Source organism: Chiloscyllium plagiosum, chromosome 7, assembly GCF_004010195.1.
Source record: "Chiloscyllium plagiosum isolate BGI_BamShark_2017 chromosome 7, ASM401019v2, whole genome shotgun sequence".
Lineage (NCBI taxonomy): Eukaryota > Metazoa > Chordata > Chondrichthyes > Orectolobiformes > Hemiscylliidae > Chiloscyllium > Chiloscyllium plagiosum.
In genome coordinates, this window is record NC_057716.1 from 45,860,533 (window position 1) to 45,885,234 (window position 24,702).

The 24,702-nt window shown below is 38.6% G+C and overlaps 1 protein-coding gene across 3 annotated transcripts in view; it reads right to left on the reverse strand.

The window, feature by feature from the left end:
* The window catches only part of LOC122551539 (juxtaposed with another zinc finger protein 1-like), a 113,361-nt gene extending 97,385 nt beyond the window's left edge, over window positions 1–15,976 (reverse strand). Inside the window, exon 1 of one of the 3 annotated variants that reach the window (XR_006312132.1) lies at window positions 15,667–15,972. Coding sequence is in view for 1 of the 3 variants with exons in the window: in XM_043693564.1 (XP_043549499.1) it covers window positions 14,943–15,057 (115 nt within the window). In the remaining 2 variants the exon portion in view is untranslated. Of the gene's footprint in view, window positions 1–14,942 lie in introns of all 3 variants that reach the window. The other 2 variants (XR_006312131.1, XM_043693564.1) reach the window with 2 other exon arrangements.
* Between the last annotated feature and the right edge of the window lie 8,726 nt (window positions 15,977–24,702).

Genomic DNA, 24,702 nt, shown 5'->3' on the forward strand with positions numbered 1-24,702 from the left:
ACATGGAATATAGCTGAAGTTCACATCGCTGAAGTTTCCAGTTTGAAGACTTAGTTGATGAATAGCCAAAACACAAGTAGTCTAGTCAAAGCTAAAGGGAGAATCTCCAGGTAAAGCTCTCATGAGAGAAGATAGTGTTGACAAGGGAAAGGAACAGAACACACGTAAAACTCTTGGGACTTTGAAACATTTTGAATTGATTCCAGGAGAAGAGAATGTCCATTTTACACAGCGAGCAACATTGACCAAATTAGGGTGGTCAATTGTCACTAAAATTAGAAAGCAAACTTCCTTTCTTTGTGTAAAATGTATATTGCCTACAAAAATGAGAAACCTTTCATTTTAGTTATTTATACAGTGAAATATTTTTAAAACATGAAATCTTGATGTCATCCTTGCAGCAAGCAAGTTCAAATTTCTCTAAACTATATATCATTCTCTACAGAGTACATCACGAGTTATTCTGCTAATTCTAGAAACTTGGAAGTTTGAGGTCCCCACCATATCAGGCATTTCTCTATAGGGCGCCAGTGTGAAGGAATTCACCTGAGTCATATCAATGCATCTTCTACAGGCCAACACTGCTGGTATTCACCAAGAACCCACAGAAAGCAGCCTTTAATTTATGATGAAATACCACTTGAACACAAAATCTATATTAAGGAAATTCAACTGCAAAGAAACATTCTTACATTACGTAAAGGATATCTTTTTAAGAAATTGGTTGACTCTTCAGCATAAAGAATACATTTTAATAACAAATGAATTAAATACATCTTTCATAACGGATAAGTTTATTAAGTTTAAAAAAAGTGTTCTGCAGGTGTCACGGGACTTGATTTGATTGATAAGTCGACCTACATTGGTCAAAGCATTAGCATGAGAACCAGAAGAGATATTTGATGAGAACGTCTTCAGGTCTCAGCTATCACGCACAAAGCAATGAAGATGAGAGTTCATGAATGCACACTCATTATGGAATTTGTCCAATTTGTCCAATGGCTGGTAGATTTGCAAGACCTAAGGGCCAACATCCAAGCTGACCCTATCTGCCTGATATTGTGGAAAAATTACAGATATGCCCTAGGCACAAAAAGCAGGTTAAATCTGACCTGGCCAATTATTGCCCTATATCAGTCTACTCTTCATCACCAAAGTGATGGAAGGGGTCATCCAAGGTGTGATCAAGCAACACTTGTGCAGGATTAACCTGCTCACTGACAGTTTGGATTCAACAAGGGTTACTCAGCTTACTACCTCATTACAGACATAGACAAAATACATGAACTCCAGAGAGAAGGAGAGAGACTGACTGCCCTGGACATCAAGGCAGCATTCGATGGAGTAGAACATCAAGGAACCCTAGTAAAATTGGAATTAATGGGAATCAAAGGGAAACTATTACCCTGGTTGAAGTCATACCAAGTATAAAGATGGTAGATTATTGTATGTCAATCATTTCACCTCCTGAACATCAGTGAGGGAGATCCCCAGGCTATGGTCTTCGGCCCAAACACCTTTAGCCACTTTCTTCCACCGTAAGGTCAGAAATAGGGATGTTTGCTGATGATTGAACACTGCACAACAACATTAATGACTCCACAGACACTGTAGTCATCCAAGGGCATACGCAGCAAGACCTAAACAATAATCAGGCTAATGCAAATATGTGCCACATAACATTCATGTCACACAAGTGCCATACAATGACTATCTCCAATAACAGAATCTTAGCATTACTCCTTGACATTCAATTACATTACAAATCAGTGAGTCCCACTAACAATTTGAGGGTTACTATTTACCAGAAACTGAACTAGACTAGACTAGACTAGACTAGACATTTAATACAATGCCCACAAAAGCAGGTCAGAGCCCAGGAGTAATTCACCTCCTATCTCCCACTATCCACAAAAGGAAAATTCTGAAGTGTGATGGAACACACTCCATGGGTGAGGATAGCTCCAACAATACCCAAGAAACTTGATACCATCCAGGAGAAAACATCCCACTTGATTAGTATCCCATCCACAACCTTCCACACTTAATTCCTCTCCCAATGATGTTCAGTAGCACAAGCAGCAGCAGTGTTTACTATCTACAAGATGCACTGCAATACATCACCAAGGCTCCTCTAATAGCACCTTCCAAACTAGTGACCTTTACCACCTAGAAAAGGACAAATGCAGTGGTTACATGGGAACACCACACTTTCAAGTTGCCCTCCAAGTCATACATCATCCTGATTTGGAACTGCTGCTCCTTTAGTGTCACTTGAGTCAAAACCCTTGACCTCCCTCCTTAACAGCACTGTGATGCCCCAATGATTCTTGAAGGCAGCTCACAACCACCTTCTCTAGGTGAATAAAAAAGTCACTGGCAATCCTGACAAAGTGACTGTAGTAGTTTGGTCATTCCAAACAAGCATGATTAAGATGGCAAAAATGCATGCTATTCTTAAATGATAACTCAGAATCCATATCTAATGGATCTGCAGCCAAATATGACCTTGCAGCTTTGCTTCAAAGCAAGTTAGAAACTGGTTTGTGAAATTTGTTTAAAAATAGCAAATAGCCTTGCATTACACATAAGATTCATCCTCATGGTTCATTGAGCCCACATACATATGGGCTGCTGGAAACACCGAAAATTGATGCCCCATTACCCCCTATTTTACCAACAATCAGTGCGAGGCAGTATGAATTGACCAAATGGTTGAGTGAGTTGTCAGTCAGTTTGAGGAGGGATTTTTTTTTTTTTTTTTTTTTTAAAAACTTACACAGAAAAGGGTTCCTTCACCTTCAGGAAGACTATATCAGACATAAATATTGATAATATTTTGTCTACATGCTTGCTCAACAAAGCAAACTTATTTAAAGGCAGGTTAAAGAAAGTCATTTCCATCACATCTCTACAATCACAGCAACAGAGACACACCATCACACTTATGAACTTAGTAATTTATATAATCCATTTTAAGATTTCATTTTAAATATACCTTGCATGCCCAAATTAATGTTGCAGCATAGGATCCCCTCAAAATCCAGTGCTCATCCACATTTTAATTGATTTAAATTTTGAATGAGTTAAACCCTAGCATAATGCATATTTGCACATTTAAGGATTCCAATACTTGCCTTGCTTCAATGACTAGTTCAGCAATCCATTAACAGATAATCTACCTAGTGCAAGTTCACCTTCACTGTCAAAAAACAAGGTGGGATTCATACACCTTCACATATTGGATTATCAGTCATAGGGCCATATAGCACGAAAACAGACCCTTCTGTTCAACTCGTTCGCGCTGATCAGACATCACAATCTGCCCTCATGTCATCTGCCAGCCTTTGGCTTGTATCCCTCTAAAAACTCTTCCTTTTCATATACCCATCCAGCTGCCTTTTATATGTCCAATCAGTAATCTTGTTACAGAGTGCTAGCCATTTGTTCACCTTGAAAACCTGATGTGGAAATACAGGAAATGCTTTCTTGATCAATTTATTATTTGCTATGTACCTCACACAAACAAATAAGCCAAAGGCTATCACCTTTGGACATAAAAAATGCCCAATCTGTCAAATTATCTTGGAAAGGCATGATAACACAAACAAAGTTGAACCACAAGTCAAGTAAGCCATTTCACTCACCTACTATGCAATGATGTGTGAGTATTTTCCAAAAGAATACTGGCATCAGTTTGAAAAAGATGTTTTCCTGACCAGATAATTCAGCACTGCTGTATAATAGTTTGCATCTGTGATATGCCAGGCACGTTGGGAATTTGTCCCAACGATTTGCTGATTAAATCAAACATCATGTTCCTTCAGTTGTTCACAATAGACAGGGTACAGACTCTACAGAGGACTCAAATCAGGTTGCGCTTGCAAAACTCAAATGTTCATCAGATTGGAGTCCATGTTTGGACATTATTTGGCAAGTAATCTCAAGTATGCTAATATTGACAATAACAATTAAATTAAGACAATTAACAAAACTCATAAGGCGGCTTATTTACATTAGAATATGCACTGCACATGCGGGATCGAGAATGTGGTGCTGAATAAGCACAGACAGACAGCACCCGAGGTACAGGAGAATCTTCTTTGTTCATATGCAACAACTCTTTCTGCAAAGAAATGGAATCTAATCTGTCCAGGCCTTACACATTTTTGAATCACCATGATCTTAGGGAATCTGTAGTTCCCCCATTGCTTTTTCCATGGCAAAATCTTGGGACAGTCAACTCAACCACACCCCAACATTTTTTTTTGCCATATACTTTGCGATAGTTCAAAGTTTGACATTCTAACATTTGTCCTAACGAGTGCAAGCCCAAACATGCCTCAGCAACATGTCTCTCTCAAAAGATATTCAGAGTTGGAACAATTATCTAGCCAACTGGCTATATTTATAAAATGAACTTTTCAGTTAATCCCAGAGTGCCAATGTCATAACTTAAAGCCACTTTATGAGTTTACTTGTTCAATGTAATTAAGGAGAGGTAGTTGGAAAATGACCAAAACTGGGAACATAGTACTTAGATTCTTAAATACCAAAAGAATTTTGACAAAATTGAAATTTCAGATCTAAGAATGAAGACATTGAAGAGAAAATCAAATAGTTCCAAGCAAGCTGATTATGCTATGCATGAACAAGGGGCAGAAAACAAAAATCGGTTGGAGCTGTTTATGGAGCCCCTAGCAGCAGTTGTTGAGTAAGACAGTGTATAAAAAGGAAGATATTCAGGGTCCATGTAATGAAAGGGTAATACTGCAACACCAAGAGACATCAGTCTTCTGCAGCAAACTAAGTTTTCAGTAAGGGGAGAGAAAATTCACAGAACATAAACAAACTAACCTTCTGAATCAGTCAGTCTAGGAAACAGGCTATTTTAAATCTAGCATTATGTAAAGCGAATGGGTTAGTTAGTAGTCTAATACTAAAGAGCCTAGGGAAAAGTGACAATTTTATACTGAGTTTACAACTAATTTAGTAGCCTGAAACTAGTCTTAAATCTAAATAAAGGAAATTATATAGGTAAAGAAGGGGTAATTGGACCAGACAATTAGAAAACTGTACTAAATTCCAGCCATTGCTCATCTACCATCATATATTTCCACAAATTAATGCATAATATGCAAAACATACATCCCGTTAATGCACAGAAACAAAGAAAGGGTAACCCAACTGTGGCCAAAGGAGATAAAAATAGTAAAAGATCAAATGAAAAAAAAAGTTTATTTCAAAAAATGAGCAGGAGGAATGGAATGGGAATTAGCTCAGAAAATAGTGAAAAGGAAAAGAGAATACAAAAGCAGATTAGCAAAAATAAAAAAGCATTTTTACGTCAACATTCTATTCTATCGTGTGATGAGAACACCACTGGTAAGGCTAGCTTTAAATACGTGGCTTTAAATCAGGTGGCCACAAACAGCACTCCAAAAGCTACTGCTTCCAATTAAATCTGTTGGACTATAACCTGTTGTGATTTTTAACTTTAAATAAAAGTCTTAATAATTGCCAACCAGGTGGTGCCAAGCTGCCGTCATGATCTATTGCAGTCCACGTGGTATAGAAACATTGACAGCATCGTTAGGAAGCACTCCCAAGATTTGATCCAACAGTGAAAGAATTGCCATATAGTTCCACAGGAAGGTGGCCTATAGCTTGCAGTGGAACTTGCAGACGTGCATCTGCCACACTTATCCTTCTCGGTGCTTGAGGCTGCAGGTTTTTTGGTGCAATGATAGTGGAGGGAATCAATGCTGAAGATGATAGACAGGGTATTAATTAAATGAGCTGTTTTGCCATGGATGGTGTCTAGATTCAAATGTTTTTGGAGCTTCGCTCATCTAGACAGATGGAAAGCATTCTATCACACCTTTAACTTGTGCCTTATAGATGGTGAATGGTTTCAGGAGTCAAGCAGTGAGCTATATGTCACAGAATTCTCAGCCTCCGATCTGCCCAATGGCTCCAATATTTATTCAGCTGGTCCTATTCTGATTTTTATTCAACTGCATCTTTGATATTGATAGCAGATTGAATTACATCAATGGCATGTCTTAGGGTGAATGCTAGAATCTCTTTTATAAGAGAGATTCAATGCTTGCATTTTTGTGGTTCCAATATTACTTGTCACTTATTAATGCGTTGCTAGAAAAGCGCAGCAGGTCAGGCAGCATGAGAATCAACTTTTTGGGCATAAACCCTTCTTCAGGAACCCTGAAGATTCCTGAAGAAGGGCTTATGCCCAAAAAGTCGATTCTCATGCTCCTAGGATGCTACCTGACCTGCTGCACTTTTCCAGCAACACATTTTTCAGCTCCGATCTCCAGCATCTGCAGTCCTCACTTTCTCCTTGTCACTTATTAACACAAACTAATTTGTCCAGGTTTTGCTGCATACAGACTTCTTCAGTATCTGAGGAGTGCAAATGGTACTGAACATTGAATAATTGACAAAAATCCCTGCTTTTGACCTTACACTAGAAGGCAGGCTATTTTGGAAATCATTGGGCCCTAGAATACTATCCAGATGCAGCAATGACCTGAGATTAAGATGATTAAGTGCAGGATAATTTGGTCACACAGAAGATAATGGTTTTTTCACACAATTCAAAAGAGAGAGATCATCTTTGATTGGCGGGGGGGGCGGAAAAGAGAGAGAATAAGGGTACAACAATCAGAAGCTGTTGGATGATCAGTACCTATGCTTAAAAGACAGGACTTGCATAATGCATGTGCTGGAATTGCTAAGGTTTCTAAATTTGTGGATCAGTTGGCAAACTTCCGTAACTGGCTAGAAGCTGAAGGGTCCTTCTAATTAACAGGTCTGAAGATGATCCAAAGAAGAGACTACAGGCAAACAGGGATCTCCACAGAATATTAAAAATAATCAAGATATTCAGTACCCAACAACAGGGGCAACAGAAAAAGAGGGAAAAAAACAACTTGAATCTAACACTGCTCGAAGGAACTGCAACACTGATAACCTGGGCTGAGATTGTTGATCTCCAACAACCCAACGATATTTCTTTGTGCTGGATAAGACTCCACAGGGAAGAATTTTTCCCCTCATTCCCATTGACTTCAAATTTTTGGTATGGCTCCTGAAACCATACTGTCAAATGTTGTTTTGATGTCAAGGATGGTGACTTTCACATCACCTCTTGGAGTCCAGCTCTTTCGACCATATTTGATTCAAAACTAATGAAGTTGGATAACTAAATGTATGCTTAAAAATGTGTTGCTGGAAAAGTGCAGCAGGTCAGGCAGTGTCAACGGATCAGGAGAATCGACATTTCGGGCAGAAAAGAAACGGGGGTTGGGGGGGGGGGGGGGGAAGAAAAGAAACGGGGGGTGGGGAAACATCCTTCTGTAAATTACATACACTGACTTAAGGGTTCAAGAGAGAGCAGAAGCTGATGGAAAAGATAACTCTTTGGGGTCTGATTTGAGTGTACACTTGCTTGCCATGGATTGAATGTTTGTGTGTTGTTCCCTGGAGCTCGAGATCTGGGAATGTTATAAATTTAATTTGCATGTTGAGAATCTATGATGATTAAAAGAAAAAGCCATTTTGTAGGACAATGGTACCAGGCATGTTAGCTGAGCAAGGTTACCTCATGACCTTTTTCAAATGGTTTAGACTAGCCTCTCTTTACTATTAAAAGGGAAGGCTATCTAGCCAAAGCAATTGACCATTTGGCTAAGCTTGATCAGGGTTCCCACTTTGATGTGCAAGTAGCTTAATTAGTCAAGCATATTCAGATGTGTCAGTTTCTTTTGCCATTTTATTGCTGCTTATCTGATTAAGGACATGTAGCATTTTTGTAATTTTAATACCAATTTCTGTAAAAAGACAGCTTGTTTGCAGCAATAAGGGGAGTAGCCTGAGAGTGCTCTTACAGGTAAGAGCTGGCGCTGCTACTCTGCTAATGGTTTTAAAATCTTAGCTCAAGCCTAGTTTGTAGGTATGTTATATTGTAACATTGATGCCATTGGTAAATAAAAGTTAGTTTAAATTATTAACTGTCTGGAAAAGTTTTATATTCCAGACTACGATCTCAGAGATGAAGAGAGGCTTACAGGTAGAGTCCATCAGGGATTCCCTGAGCCATCTCTAATAGGTACTTTAACAAGGGTCCAACCAAAGTGCCACTTAACACGGTCAATGATCTCTCCCATCACTTTGCTGATGATTGACAGTAGACCGATGGGATAGTAAATTGATCGGGTTGTATTTCTGCTGCTTTTTGTAGACAGGTCATTATTACTACACTATGGGGTGGATGCCAATGTTGTACCTGTACCACAACAGTATAGCTCAGGTTACAATTAGTTCTAGGGTACAACTCTACAGTATTATTACCAGAATGTGGTCAGAACCAGAAGCTTTGCAGTATCCAGTGCCTTCAATCATTCTATCATGTGGATTGAATCAAACTGGGTGAAGACTGGAATCTATAATACTGCAAACCTCAGGAAAAGGCAGATGTCACCGAGCTAAAAATGGAGGTAAATATTTTGGGCTTTTCTTCTACATTGATGTGCTGGTCTCCCCCATGCCCATTCCATCACCATTCATGACTGGATTTGGCAGCAATGCAAAGCGCAGATCTGATCCAACAATTGTGGGACTGCTTACTTCGGTCTATCCCATGTATCTTGTGCTAACTGGCATACAGGTATTCATACGTTTTAGGTATGCCTGGTGCTGCTTCTGGCATGCACCTGCTGCACTGTTCATTGAACCAGAGTTGATTCCTCAGCTTAACAGTAATGGCAGGATGTCAATATGCTCGCCATGAGATTCCAGACTGTAATATGGATTGGATCTGAGATAAAGGTGCGGGGGGAGATTAGGAAACAATTTGTAAATTACCTTATTTACAGTGAAATTACAAGTGACATATAAATCAACAGCTAATGAGAGACTCGCTTCGCAGGATTCCATAAAAAAAGATTAATTGGAATTTTTATCTAATCCTCACGAGACTTCATTTATTGTTAATCGCACTCTAAAATCCAGCTTTTTAGAATCTTCTCAAAGGTGAGAAGCATGCTTCTGCCATGATAGCCTTTCTCATTCTGCTATCTGTAATCCAAGTCTCAAGGTATGCACATTATAAATAATTTCAAATAGTAACTTAACTGCAACACAGTTACCAAAGTATCACAGTGTACGTTTTCTTCATCTACAGTACTGAGAGGTGAAAGTGGGTACTGCAGATGCTGGAGATTAGAGTCAAGATTAGAATGGTGCTGGAAATGCACAGCGGGTCAGGCAACATCAGAGCAGGGAAAAAAAAATTTCGACACTTCGGGCAAAAGCCCTTCATCAGGAATGGTGAGCGGGGTCAATCTACAACCGAACACCAGCAACAATGAGTTCTTGACCCCCAACAACCTGAAAATTATTGGCGCATTCTCTTTAATTCCCAGTTGCTTACATGAAAAGCTGAATTTTGGAGAAAGTACAATTCACAAGACTTTCTTTATTGTTAAAACGAGATAAAAAGTTCCAATTGGTCATTACTTTATCTCTGGTGAGTCAGTCAGTCTCTCGATTTACCTTCTGATCAATTTTCTCTGCAATGGCATCTGTTGCAATCAATTTCAAAATACCATGGAAAAATTACTATTAAAAACATAATCTAAAATATGCATGTTTTCTATCAAGATTTTGACAAAAATTGGTTTTCGCTACACCGTGAAATTCAAATCACATATGACAGCACTATTGGCTAAGTTTTAATTATTTATGTTAATATCTGGCAACTGTTTTAAGATTACTCAATTCATGCTTAGTTCAATATTGCCCTGATCATACTCCTATCTTCCACCGTACACAAACCCCTGTTCAACCAAAATCAGCTGCTCATATCCCAAGAGAAAGTGGGGACTGCAGATGCTGGAGATCAGAGTCAAAAAAAGTGTGGTGCTGAAAAAGCACAGCTGTGTTTTTCTATAATGGAGACCAACTCTTTAAATATTGCCACATTCAATGAGAGATGAAACAACTGTTAATATTTTGGACTCACAATAGACAAGGGGTACAATTGTAAAGGGGGTGCATGAGTAGAGGGACCTGGGTATACATTTGAACAGATCAAAAAAAAGCAACAGGACAATTGCAAAAAGCATTTGATAAAGCATACATTATGTCAATGTTAGGGAATCCCTGGTTAAAGTACAAGAGCATAGAGTTATACCTTAGATGGAGAAGAGTCATACAGCATGGATACAGAACTGTCAGTTCAACTAGTCCATGTCAACCAGACATCCCAATCTGACCTAGTCCCATTTGGCAGCATTTGGCATATATCCTTCTAAACCCTTCCCATTCATATACTGTTCAGATGCCTTCTGAATGTTATAACTGTACCAGCTTCAACTACTTCCTCTGACAACTCATTCCATACAGGCACCACCCTTTGCATGAAAAAGTTATCCCTCAGGTCCCTGTCACATCAAACCTATGTACTTTAGTTTTGGACTCCCACATATTAAGAAAAAAGATCTTGGCTATTCACCGTATCCATGCCTCTCATGATTTTATAAACCTCTAAGATCAAGTCTCAGCCTCCAACAATCTAGGGAAAAAAAGCCCCAGCTTATTCAGCCTTTCCCTGTAACCAAAGTCCTCCAGTCCCAGCAACATCCTTGTAAATATTTTCTGCACCCTCTCAAGTTTAACATCAGCTTTCCTATAAAAGGGTGACCCAAATTATATGCAGTATTCTAAAAGTAGCCTCACCCACGTCCTGTACAGTCACAACATGACATCCCAACTCTTGTACTCAATGCTCTGACTAAGGCAAGCTTCACCTTCCTCACCACCTTGTTGACCTGTGACTCTGCTTTCAAGGGACTACGCACCTGTACCCCTCTTTATTGTGAGTAATTCTGGATGACACAATACAAGCAGCACACAAAAGGAAAGAAAACATTCACAAAATTGGTTCCAGGGATGAGAAACTTCAATTAGGTGGATTGTTTGGAAAGGTTGGGACCATTCTCAAATGTCTCATAGGAGATCTGATAGAAGTTTTCAAAATCATGAGCAGCTGGATAAAGTAGATTGGAAGAACTATTTACAATAAAAGGATCGAGAACAAAATGGCATAAATTTAAATAATTTGCTAACAGAAAATAGGACGCAAGAAAACACTTTCATTAAATGTCTGATTAGGAACTTGAAGGCACTGCCTGCAAGTGTAGCATTGGCAGGTTCAAAGGAGGCATTCAAGAGATTATTAATTAAATAGAAAACAAACATGCAAGGGTATAGGGAAAAAGCAAGGGAATGGCACTATGTCATGATGCTCATTTGTACAGCTGATGCAGACAATGGACTGAATGACATTTTTCAGTGTCATAACACTTCTGTGTAAATGACATCACAGAATCAGAACAAGCAACAGCTAAATATTGAAAAAAAACAAAACTCGACACAACAGTTATTTTCCAATGCCAGACTGTAAGAATCTGGTCATTAAAAAGATTCAGACAGAAATGGCCAAGCCTTAATTTAATGCGCCTCTTACCATACCATTCAATACATTTAAGTGAGAGTCAGATTGCAAGATGCAGTTTTTTTAAAAAACAAAGCTCACAGGTTGACCTGCACATTTTAGATAAGAACTTCAATTGTGGTTGGTCAGATATGCTTACCCTCACCTGAAGTTGCACTGCAATTAGAACATCAATCATGGATGGTATAACTGGATGATTGTAAATTCTGATCCAATATAGAATCTCTAATAGTGAAAATGTACAAAACCATTTCCTAAATATATTGGGTGTTTCATTTGGTGTATCAAACAAGCAAAATATTAAGTATAGTTTATCCCTCATTAAATGCTGCAATACATAAAGTTTGTCTCCATTATAAATACTGGCATAAAAATATCAAAGACAATGGGCACCATTCCCAAACTTGAATATACCAACCAAGATCAAGTACAATCTTCAGATCTAGAGGGGTGGAGGTTAATTGAACAAAGGCATACATATTTTATTCAATCTTCCCTTTCAAGTCATACATTGCCCTCATTTTTCACAATACTTCGATATCAAACTACAGCAATCATTTTATTAAAATGGAAAATTTGGGAAGCAAAGTTGGTTGCAGCATCAGCTTTTCTCAATGACTCTATGACAGCTGAGATATTACAGTGCCACTACTGGCAGGAATATATCATTACAGTGGTATGTTTACATAGCCAGACACACTATGAAATTGGAACACAGAAACTGAAGGAAGTATTTTCACATATATTATGACAAATTAATAAAGTAAAATAATTTCATCGGCAGCTGGGAGGATCAAAAATAAAACTTCAAATCAGTCAATAGTTGTGTTAGAACTAGACATTACAATGAAATAAACTCATTTTTATTGGAATCTTAACCCTTTTTCACTAATTAACCAATTTCCTGGTCATGTAATATACATAGGTGCCATCATTATATATACATTTAGGTGAATTACCATAAAATTTCAGGATTCACTTTTGAAAGCAAGTATAATCACAACCTGCATTATACTGAGTGAGGCATCTTTCTTAGCAGTACAAGGAAAATTAAAATTCACTACTGCTCAGATACCCTTTTACAACTTAGCCAAATATACTCTTTCCAAAAATACAATGCAAGCACTACTTGAGATTAAAGTGATCATGTGCACTAAAGTGAGCAATACTGTTTACATGGAGAAAGTGAGGCCTGCAGATGCTGGAGATCAGAGCTGAAAATGTGTTGCTGGAAAAGCGCAGCAGGTCAGGCAGCATCCAAGGAGCAGGAGAATCGACGTTTCGGGCATGAGCCCTTCTTCAGGACCCTTTCTGAAGAAGGGCTCATGCCCGAAACGTCGATTCTCCTGCTCCTTGGATGCTGCCTGACCTGCTGCGCTTTTCCAGCAACACATTTTCAATACTGTTTACAAACCAGCTCTGCCCAAGAAGAAAAAAAAGAGTGCTGTCTATTTGGTCAAATTGAAACTCAGCATGACACAAAGAAATCCCCTCGAGTCAAACATTGTTTCTGTATCTCACCAAGTTACATATCATAAACAATTCCCCAAGAGATTTTAAAAAATGAAACTAATAGCAAGAGCACAATTATAAGTTTTCATGCCATATGTGCCTGCCATTTTTTCCCTAAATGGAAAACAATTGGCAATTTCTAAACAATGCATACTCCATCCACAGAAATCCACTGAAGTTAATGGCTAGGTGACGGAGAAGATATGGTCTCTCTTATGACTGGTATACACATGGGAATCATCTAGAAAGTGCTCCCCTATGCACAGCATTGGTCCACTCAATGCTTTTTCCACACTGTTATACAAGCAATCTGAAATTAATTAGTGCTTTGCTCATTAGTGAAGAATAATGCTGTGGATAAGTTAATGCTTTGGAGCTGCACTGAAATATAATCTATAAAACTTTCCTTTTTTTTACATCTTATGGAAGGGAAGTAAATTATTCTGCATCGAGAGTGAAGAGCACATTTTGGTAATTTAAGCACCCGGTGTTAGCAAACATCTCAAGATAAAGGTCAAATAGGTTAAGCACATTAACAAAATTTCCTTGCTTCTTTAACCATGTGCAGTTATCTTTAATTTTAGCTGTTGAAAAGTATCACTGCACCCCCCCCCCAACCCCCAACTCTCACCCACCAAGTGCAGCAGAGCAACCTTTGGTCACATTCTCCAGTGATCCTTACAAATTTCAGAAACACTACTGCTAATTTGTACCTGATTATATCCAAAGATTGATCTTTGTCCAGGGCAAGAGTACAAAGTGAATTGAAACCACACAAATTTATTGCACACACCATGTGTGTGTATTTCTCGAACCAAAGTGGCTACCCTCAAAATTAGATCCCAGGCAATATAATCACAGCATTTTCTTACATACAAATTCAAAAGCACATGCTCTGTGCAAATCTTCAAACTTGAAGAAAGCAATTAACCTTAAAGCAGTATACAAGAAAGTTAAAAGAAAATTTGAAAAATCCAGCAAACTGGATTGCCAATCTGGAAATAAACATTTACACACAGGAAAAAGGCTCTTGGACAATCACACAAGTGTTACCTTACATGCATCTTTAGAAGTTATGACATCAACTTATGAAAATCCTTAGTGTTTCAACTTAGAAAAAATATTCATCAGGTCACTACTCAGACTGCAGAAGCATAAACATAATTCACAAAAGCAGCTAACATCTGTTAAGTGCTGCCATTGCCAAGTTCACATTTGTAATGATGAGTAACATTAAAGTTGTTATTAACTTTATGATATAAAAGTAATATTATACCACAGGACAGTCTGCATGGTTATCAGTTGACAGCTAATAGACAGTTATTCTTACAGTGATTTCAACCAGATGAAAATTAGTTTTTTTTGTATTTCAAGAACTACCAAATTTCCCACTTTAAACTTGCCGGCCATCATCAATAGGTAAAACTACGTTTGTACAAAGCCAGCCTGCGTTTGCTGTCGAATGCAAGCAAACTGAGAAAAACTGTGCATCGTTTATAATAGACAGACGTACAGTAAGCCTATTGGCTCCCTCGTACAATCTCTTAGTTAAAGACAAGGTGTGTACCTTCTCCCCCGTTCCCTCTCCTGCCTGTGCCCATCATCAGGTGAGCAACATACGGTCCTCGGAGATGCAGAAAGCTGGAGGCAATCTTCCTCCTTCCAGCTTCCTCAGTCCGGGTCAATGCTGCAAAGCTGCACGGTTACCCCTCCAATGAAGTGTCAGTGATGTGAGGAGAGAGAGAGAGAAGGCCGATGCACTCAGCTCTCCTCGGAGCCGAGTCCATGGGCCAGGCCTGGACCACTGGAGCCCAGTCGGGTCCGGCTCTGACAGCTCACCCGCACGGGCTGCCTTGCAGCGGTGAGCAGAGCAGAGCGGGCGGGCACCTACCTATGTGAGTGTCCTCGATGTGCTCGATAAGTTCAGCCAGGGTGTTAAAGGTGAGGCCGCATCCGCCGAAATTGCAAATGTTGGAGAAGAAGGAGGCGGCGGCTAACGCTGTCATGGTAAAAAAAAAAGGAAGCCGCGCCTGGGCAGGGCTGGGCCGGCCGGCCCGCTCACACCAAGCGCCGCCGCCGAGTCAGCCACATACACCGCGGCCGTGGCCCCGGGCTCGCCTTCACTCCTGCACCTTCATGTTCTCAGAGCCCGCACATTGAAAGCGGCAGCAGCTGCCAAAAAACCGCCTTCATTTCGTTGAGGCTGGCTCCGCTGCTCACGTGACCGCAGGAAGCATGTGGCTCCGCAGATGCTGAACCAGGAGGGACCCCCTGCAAACCTACATGTACAAAAGTTACTTTACAATCCAGCACTGGGCGATGGTTTCTCCTTCGCATCGTCTAAATTCCATCCGGATCTGAAGTGAAATCTGCTCCACTGATTTTCCATGCTTTTCTAATAGTCACATCATTCTTGCAACATTTCAGTAACTTCGTTCTCGGTCATCTATGAACCATTAGTATTAGACGTTTGCCTACGAATCCGAATGAGATTTAACATGGTTGAGGTCAAACACCACTGCCAGTACGGTTTAGTCAAGTGCTTCTCCATATATCAGGCTAGGTAACACATAACACAAAGATCAGGTGCATCTAAGTTTATTAACCACACTAACCAGTTACATTGCTATAACATCAGAAACTTCTATATCGATCAATTCTACCCTTTCTGACATTACTTCGTCTAAAGAGCGCCGTTAGTGTCTCTCCACCTCAAAAGAACTGCAGCAGTTCAAGAAAGCAGCTCCCAACTATTTTCTCCCGGGCGATTAGGAACAGCTGTAAATTCAACAAAATAACCTTAAGAACATTCTACACTGAATGACTGCAGGCAAGGCCTTTATACCGGAATGTCACATGCTAAGACGTCATTGTAAGTGTTTCAAAGGTACACTCCTACGTGGCGTGGAATCTACGCCGTAACATGACATCACCCTTTTCCCTTTAAAGAATGGGAACCCTTTGTGATAACGTACAAAAATGCATTTAGATACATTGTGTCTACAAATTTACATAATATTTTGGTAGATATGTATCACAGACAAAATATTTGGTCATTATATCCTTGTAGAGTTATCTGCATTTGGCTGTATAGCTTCACTCTGGTATGCGGTCTGTCATTGTGGATGGTTGATGTACCAGATGGCATAGGTGCATGGTTGTTATCTGGCATGGTGTCGTCAGTATCTGAGTCATCATTTTGTTGATGGGTGGTTAGTAATGTGCAGCTCAATTGTGTCATCTGTTTCTCTGCAGGACTTAATCTTGCTCATTATAACATCATATGACACAATAATTTTGCCAGAAGCCATTATTTTTATATGAAAATCACAAACCCTTATAAATTGACCTGGTTCAAGTTAGGAAAGTGGCATGCTCATTGATCATACTCCTGTAAGGTTTTCACCATTCTTTTCAGCAATATGTATGCCTGCATATTTAGTGGTAGGACTATGTGAGGGAAGAACTATGTGGATCTGTCTTCCAAACATGAGAGCTGCCAGTGAGGATAAACCATTACCTTGGGAAGTAGCACATGGTTATGCAAATTTTTTAACAAGTGGCTTTACATTTGACTATCAAGAATGTTACTGTTTGGACAATGCATTCTCCAAGACCGTTAGACTAAGGATAGTGAGGAGAAGAGATAATATGTTGAACATCCCATTTCCTACATATGTCTTGGAAGGGTGTACAGACCGTCATCAGACACAATTTGAGGTACATCAAACACATATCAACAACCTTTACCCTGTTGGTGTGTCTGATTTGGCACACTAAAGTAAGCAAAAATGTTTGGAATATTTGGTGTTGCAACTTTTATGTATGTGACCATAACGTATGTGAACTTATGTCAGTTAGATTAACATCTGGCATAGGGAAAATCTTAGAAGCTAATATTAAAAAGTTACTAAAGGTTACTTGGAAAGATTCAGGATAATCAGGTAGAGTCAATGTGATTTTGTGAAAGAAAAGTCATGCTTAACAGTCTATTGAAATTCTTTGAGGAAGTAATATGTGCTGTGTATAGATTTATGTATCTGGATAGACTAATGAAAGAAGAGCTTCTTGTGTAAGCCAAGCCTCTACATCATATGATAATGAGCAATGATTAAAACATTCTTGTGTCCATCCCAAGGAGCTTACATTTAAGATGGATAATTATTGAATAATATGAAATTATTTTTATATTCAGCTCCAGGGACAGAGCAATGGGTTCAAATTATTTCTTTAAATTTATATAAGGGAATTATGAGGGCATGAAAATGGAGCTGGCTAAAGTGAATTGGCAAACTAAGTCAAAGAATAGGTCAATAGAGATTCTATGGTAGACATTTAATGGGATATTTCAGAATATATAGACTATAAACAGTCTAACAACTAAGAAAAATCCAAGGAATAGACACATAACCTGTGGTTAACTAGAAAGGTTAAAAAAAATAACAAATTTAAACAAAAATAATATCATTGTGCAAAGACAGGTGGCACATCGAAAGATTGGACAGAGTATAAAAACAGCAATAAAGGTGCATCTGGAGAATTTTTAATGGAAAATAAAGAGATGGCAGATGAATTGGTCAGGTATTTTGCATCAATCTTCATTATAGAGTAATACATTGAAGCAGTTATAAATCAGGAAATTGGAGGGAGGAATTCAGAAAACTTGCAATCACAAGGGAAGTAGTACTAGGTAAAGAAGTCTGGGCTCAAGATTAGAGTGGTGCTGGAAAAGCACAGCAGGTCAGGCAGCATCCGAGAAGCAGGAAAATCGATGTTTCAGGCAAAAGCCCTTCATCAGGAGTTGAACAATGCATTCTCCAAGACCATTAGACTAAGGATAGTGAGGAGACGAGATAATGTGTTAAACATCCCATTCCTATATATGTCTTGGAAGGGTGTACAGATCATCATTAGACGGTTCTCAGATGTTGCCTGACCTGCTGTGCCTTTCCAGCACCACTCTAATCTTGACTCTAATCTCCAGCATCTGCAGTACCCACTTCTGTCTAAAGAAGTCTGGGCTGACAAGTGCACAGGTTCTAATGGATTTCATCCTAGAGTCTTAAAAGTGAGATAGTTGATATGTCAATTTTCATTTTCCAAATTCTATAGATTCAAGTAAGGTCCTATCAAATTGGAATGATTTGGAGGTGCTGGTGTTGGACTGGAGTTTAAGAGACTCTGGTCAAAATAAGAAGGAGTTATGTATTAGATATAGCCAAATGGGATCAAATGAATCTCTTGGAGAGTATAAAGGGAATAGGGGCATTCTTAAGAGGAAAATCAAGAGAGCAAAAAGGGGATATGAGATAGCCTTGGTAGATTAGGTTAAGGATAATTCAAACAGATTCTGTAAGCACATTAGGAGCAAAATAGCAGCTGGGGAGAGAATAGGGCCCCTTAAAGGTCAACAAGATTGTCCATGTGTGGAACTATAGGAGAATATTTCAGTTTTTACTGTGCAGAGAGAAATGGAGGCTAGGGAACTCAGGGAAAAAAATATTGATGTCTTGAAAACAGACCACATTACAGAGAGGAAGTGCTGGAGGTCTTATAAAACATAAAGGCAAATACATCTCTTGGACCTACTCAAGCGTATTCCAGGACATTGTGGAAAGTCAGGGAAGAAATTGCGAGGCCCCTAGCAGAGGCATTTGTATCATCCACAGCCACGGGTGAGGTGCTGGAGGGCTGAAAGTTAGCTAATGTTGTGCCTTTATTTTAAAAAGTTTGTAAGGAGGAGCCTGGGAACTATAGATCTGTGAGGCTGGCATCAGTGGCACCTAAGTTATTGGAGGAGATTCTGAGAGGTAGGATTTACATTGCACTTAGAGAGGGAAGGACTGTTTCTGGATAGTCAGCATGATTTTATGTGTGGGAAATCATATCTCACAAACTTGATTGAGTTTTTTGAGAATGTAACCAAAAAGATTGACAAGGGCACAGTGGTTGATATTGTCTACATGAACTTTAGTAAAGCCTTCGACAAGGTTCCGCCTGGTAGACTAATCCATAAAGTTAGATCACATGGGATTCAGGGAGAGTTTGCCAATTGGATTCAAAATTGGCTTGACGTTAGGAGACTGGGGTACTGTGGAGATTCTTTTTCGCACTGGAAGCCTGTGACCACTGGTGTTCTACAGGGATCAGTGCTGGGTCCACTTTTGTTTGTCATTTATATTAACAATTTGGATGAGAATTTAGGAAGCATGGTTAGTAAGTTTGTGGGTGACACCAAAGTTATAGTATAGTTGACAGTGAAGAAGGTCATCTAAGATTACAAAGGGATCTTAATCATTTGGATCAATGGGGTAATATTGGCATGGATATAATATTGGCTGGCTAACAGGAAGCAGAGAATAAGCATAATTTGTTGTTTAAGTTGGCAAGATATAATGAGCAAAGTGCCAGCAGTGCTAAGCTATTTACAACTTAGACAATTGACTTAAATGAGGGGATGAAAGGTTGGGTTGCCAAGTTTGCTGATGACACGAAGAGAAATTAGAAAGTAAAGGGTGAAGAGGCATAAGGAGGCTATAAAAAGACATAGATAGGTCAAGTCAATGGGCAAAGATATGGCAAATAGGGTATAATGTGGGAAAATGTGAAATGGTCTTGTTTGGCAGAAAAAAAACAAAAACAAGCATATTATTTGAATGGTGAGAGATTGTAGAAAAATACAAAAGTAGAGAGGTTACATTTCAATTATATAAAATACTGGTGAAACTACATGTGGAGTACTTTGTAAAGTATGGGTACCTTATTTAAGGAAGGATGATAATGCAGTTCAAAGAATGTTTACTAGATGATACCTAGAATGGGCAGTTGTCTTAAGAGGAAATGTTGCAAGTGTGTATTGTTGGAGTTTAGAGGAGCAAAAGGCAATTTGATTGAAACATGCTGAGGGATTTTTGCCAGGGTAGATGTGGAGAGGGTGTTTCTTTTTCTGGGAGAATATAGAGTCAGGGGTCACTTTTTAAAACAATGGGTCACTCATTTAAAGCAGAAATGAAGCAATTCTTTTCCTTATAAATGAGTGAGGTTTTACATTGCTATTCATTAATGGGATTTGGTCGTCATTGGCTTGGCCAGCATTTATTGCCCATCCCTAGTTGCACTTCAGAAGGTGGTGGTGAGCTGCCCTTTTGAACTATTGCAATCCATTTAATTTAGGTAGAGCCATAATGCCATTAGCGAAGAAGTTTTAGGGTTTTGACCCAGTGAAACTAAACCAACTCAGGATGGTATGTGGCTTGAAAAAGAACTTTCAGGTAGTTATGTACCAGTTATTTGCAGTCTTTGTCCTTCACGATCAACGTGGTCATATGTTTGGAAAATGTTGTCTAAGGAGCCTTATGAATTTCTGCAGGGCATCTTGTAGATAGCATATACTGCTGCTACTGAGTATTGTTGGTGGTAGAAGGATGTGGTACCAATCATGTAGACTGCTTTGTCCTGGGTGATATCAAAACAGCCTCCTCCTGTGATTCCCAGATGCCAGTGTTCATCCAATTCAAATCACTCCACGTGATATAAAGAAATGGTTGGAGGTGCTGGATACTGCAAAGGCTGTGGATCCTGACAATATTCTGGCAATAGCACTGAAGACTTGTTCTCTAGAATTTGCCACATCCCTAGCCAAGCTGTAACAGTACAGCTACAACAAAGTCATCTACCTGACGATGTGGAAAACTGACCAGGTATGTTCTATACACAAGAAGCTGGGCAAATTCAACTCAAACAATTACTGTCCTATTAACTTATTCCCGATCATCCATAAAGTGATGGAAGGTGTCATCAACAGTTCTATCTAGCAGCACCTTCTCAGCAATAATCTGCTCAGTGATGCCCACTTTGTGTTCCGCCAGGGCCAGTCAGCTCTTGGCCTCATTACAGTCTTAGTTCAAACATGGACAAGAATTTGAATCCCAGAGATGAGGTGAGAATGATAGCCCTTGACATGAAGGCAACATTTGATCAAGTCGTTGTTTTTGGTGGCTTGGTTGATGCCAAGTAGTCAGTCCAGTTTCATTCCTTTGTTCCTTTCTAGCGATTGATACAATCTGAGTAGCTTCCTAGGCCATTTCAGAAGGCAATTATGTATCAAACAGATTTCTGGGTCAGGAATCACACATAGGGCAGACCAGGGAAGGACTGCAGTTTTCTTTCCTAAAGGCCATTAGTGGGTTCAACAATAATTTTATGGTCATCATTTGCTTTTTAATTACATAATTTTAAAAATTAGATTCAAATTCCACCATCTGCCATGGTTGAATTTGAACCCAGATCTTCGGAATTTTACCTGGCCTCTCCTCTGGATTAGAATTCGGTTCCTGAAAAGCATAGTATAAGGTATAGCCAGGTGGATTCTTAGTAAGCAGCAGGTGACAGGTTATGCATGTGAGAATGTGGATTTGAGGTTGCAATCAGATCGTATCTTATTAAGTGGTTTGAGAGGCAGAATACTTAGTCCTCCTTGTTCAGAAAAAGTCAATGCAACAGATGTCAGACTCATCGTAAGTAGTTAATTTATCATGTGTGGATTCTACCACATTGTGCCAAATTCCTGAGTACATCTTTTTGAAAATGTATAAAGGAATGCTATTCACATTTTCACCATTGACAGTTTGGGCATTTCATCCATATTATCAGTACATTTTGTGATTTATCATTTGGATATGTGTAAAGAACTTTGACTTTTCTAAAATTGGTCACATGAATGGTCTGACTGTCATACTGCAAATACTTCTTGTATCGATTGACATATTTGTGTGCCATGGATGTAAGTTTGGCAATGCCCTTGTCATTATTCCTTGGTTGACTTCTTTTCACATACTGCTTTGTTGCAATTTGATTCTCTGCAGGCAATTGGATTTCTTGCAGATTTAGCCCAATAATGTCTTGTAGAACTGAACTTGTGTATGTCACAAAATACTGGACACTGTCTTGGTAGGTGAGATAAGCCACAGCTCCTCCAGAATTTGGATGTTTTGTTGGATCTACTACAATAATTGTTGTAGAGTCAGCACCTGACCATGTCAATGTCCAGCCACAATTGCTTTGCATTTGAGTTCCTCTTCAGCATTGAGTCAATGATGTATTCTTTGGGTGTGTCCAGAAGTGCTTTTCTGAAAGATTGAATACATATAGAGAGAATTACCAGTTCTATAAGCCATTCAGGTAAGTTAGCTTCAGTGAAATCACATTCTGTACTTTGATGAGTTTGCAGCTAAAAAAAATGACAATGTCATGCACTTTCCTTTTTCACTTTCTCATCATTTCCAAGAGGCAAGGTGGCAGAATCAATCAATGACTGTGTACAGTTAAGACTTTTTAAGATAGTTTTTTTTGTTTTATTTCCCTTTTTTTGTTCTAGAATAGCTGTAGTAAATTAAAGCTGTCCTTCAGCACAATTTAACTACCATTTTATTAAAAATAAGATAACAGACCTAATCTGATTTTAAAGAGAGACATTGTACTCACAACTGTTCCTACAATGTGATTACTGTAACTTCAGCTCTAAACTCAGACAAATCATGGAAAATGACTGCCACTGATGCAGTCTATTCAGCAGCTGTTCAGCCTTTAGTTCCAATTAGTTGCTACTAACTAGTTGTCACCATTAGATTTTAGTGCCCACTTTCTCTATCATAAGATACTGCTATGGTTTCTTGGATCAAGCATGATTGCTAGCATAATATGCCCTGAGTGGTGCCTATCTGTTAGCTTATGTAACATGTACCACAAAGGTCGGGGTCTTGTTGAGAAAAACATCTTGAAATTTGTTAGCAACACTAACTATTTGTATTGCTATAGTATGACTGACTAATACATTGTTTGGGTTCTGTGCATACTAATATTACTTTACATTTTTGATGATACTATGGCTTTACGAGTTGTATTTTATGTTTTTTTAATGAAGAATGAGGCACAGGTATCAAGCAGTCTGCACAAAGCCAATAAAGTAAACAGCTTGTGAGGTCTTCGGTTTTTTTTAAAGTTAGAAACAGCCTGAATGGATGGGGTCAAGTCCCACAAAACCATTATTTTTAATTTAAGCTTACAACAGTTGCTGGGATCTTGAAGCTCGATATGGAAGCTTTTATTTTTCTCTCTCTGTTACAGCTAAAAGCTAGGGTTCTCTTCCAGCTGCTAGAATTGTATGTGAAACAGTCTGTTTTACTGAATTTACATTTGCCAAGGATATGCTTATGGGATATTACTATATTGAATTATTTTTTATAATGTCTGCATTTTAACTGTAATATGAAAATAAAGCGTGTTTCGCTGTAAGTCATGTAGTTTAACAAATCGAATTGCATCTGGAATGCATCACCTTACACCTACCTTTAAAATAAGCAAAAGTTAGCGTCTAGGCTATCTTCTTAATATATTTTGAGGGGGTTTGGTCTGACATAACACCTTAGATACATGTAACTAACTGACTGAACACAAGACACTGATTCCATTGCAGTGAGAGAGTGACTGAAGGCGTGTCAGGTACTTTTATAATGGAACATCATGTATTACGATATTGTATGTTCTTGTAGATATAAGTCTGTCTGGTCTGGAATTTATGCAATAACACAACAGAATCCAAATCTGAAACTTACTTCAATAAGTCTCCACATTTAAAAAAAAACACATTATTCTCGAAAGATTTCAGTACTTACTTTCTTGGCCACATTTAGTTTAAATAGTTATAATTTTCAGAAATGTTGGTGGGTTCCATCAATAAAGCTGCATTTTACAAACAGTGGTACACTTATTAAGCATAAGATTAAGTTTAAAAACACAGGTAAGAGCATGATAAACATGAATCAGAGCATCTTGCAGCTCATCCAACTACTTGGAATTTATCGTTAGACCTAAGCTCACAAGTGTTTTATGCTGAAAATGTAAACTAATAACAACAAGGCAAGATCAGTAGAGCATCTAGGACTTTGGTGAATAACAGGATCAGTAGTTATCTCTTTAACCAATGTGATTTAAGAACTGAGAGAATAAAAGAAAGAATGACAGAATGAAGAAAATAGAGAAATAACTGATTTGAATTAGAAGTCAGATCAGGTACAGAAAGAAAAGTTAGAAGAGACGAAGAAACTTGAATTAAGAGAGATAAAAGAGGCAAAAAGGTAAAGTAATAAACATACGTTTAAAATTAAAATGTTTAAAAATGTTTCAAATAATGTTATTTGTAATACGTTACATAATAATGTTTTGAGACCAATCTGACTCTTCTTTAGAACTACAGCATCTGCAGTATTTGTCTTTATCTAACTTATGTTTTCCTGCAGGAGTGAGACTTTAGTGTTTGAGTTATTGCGCTGGAGAGCTTGCGTGGCATTGTAGGATCGTAAATCTTTAACAAAGTACTTATGTGGTTGAAAGATGCAAAGTACGGCAGATGCTGGAAATCTGAAATAAAACAAAAGATCTGGAAACACTTAATAGGTCTTGCAGCATCTGTAAATTGTGTTAACAGTGTTGAAAGTTTGAGTACAATATGACTCTTTCTCTCAACTATGCAGTTAAGTCTGTCAGTCATTAGTCCACAAAAAACTATTGACATCATCTCTTGTTCTTATTTCAGAGAGAGACAATCAAGCGTAACTTGAGAGATACCAATCCATATTTAGCATGGCTGATGA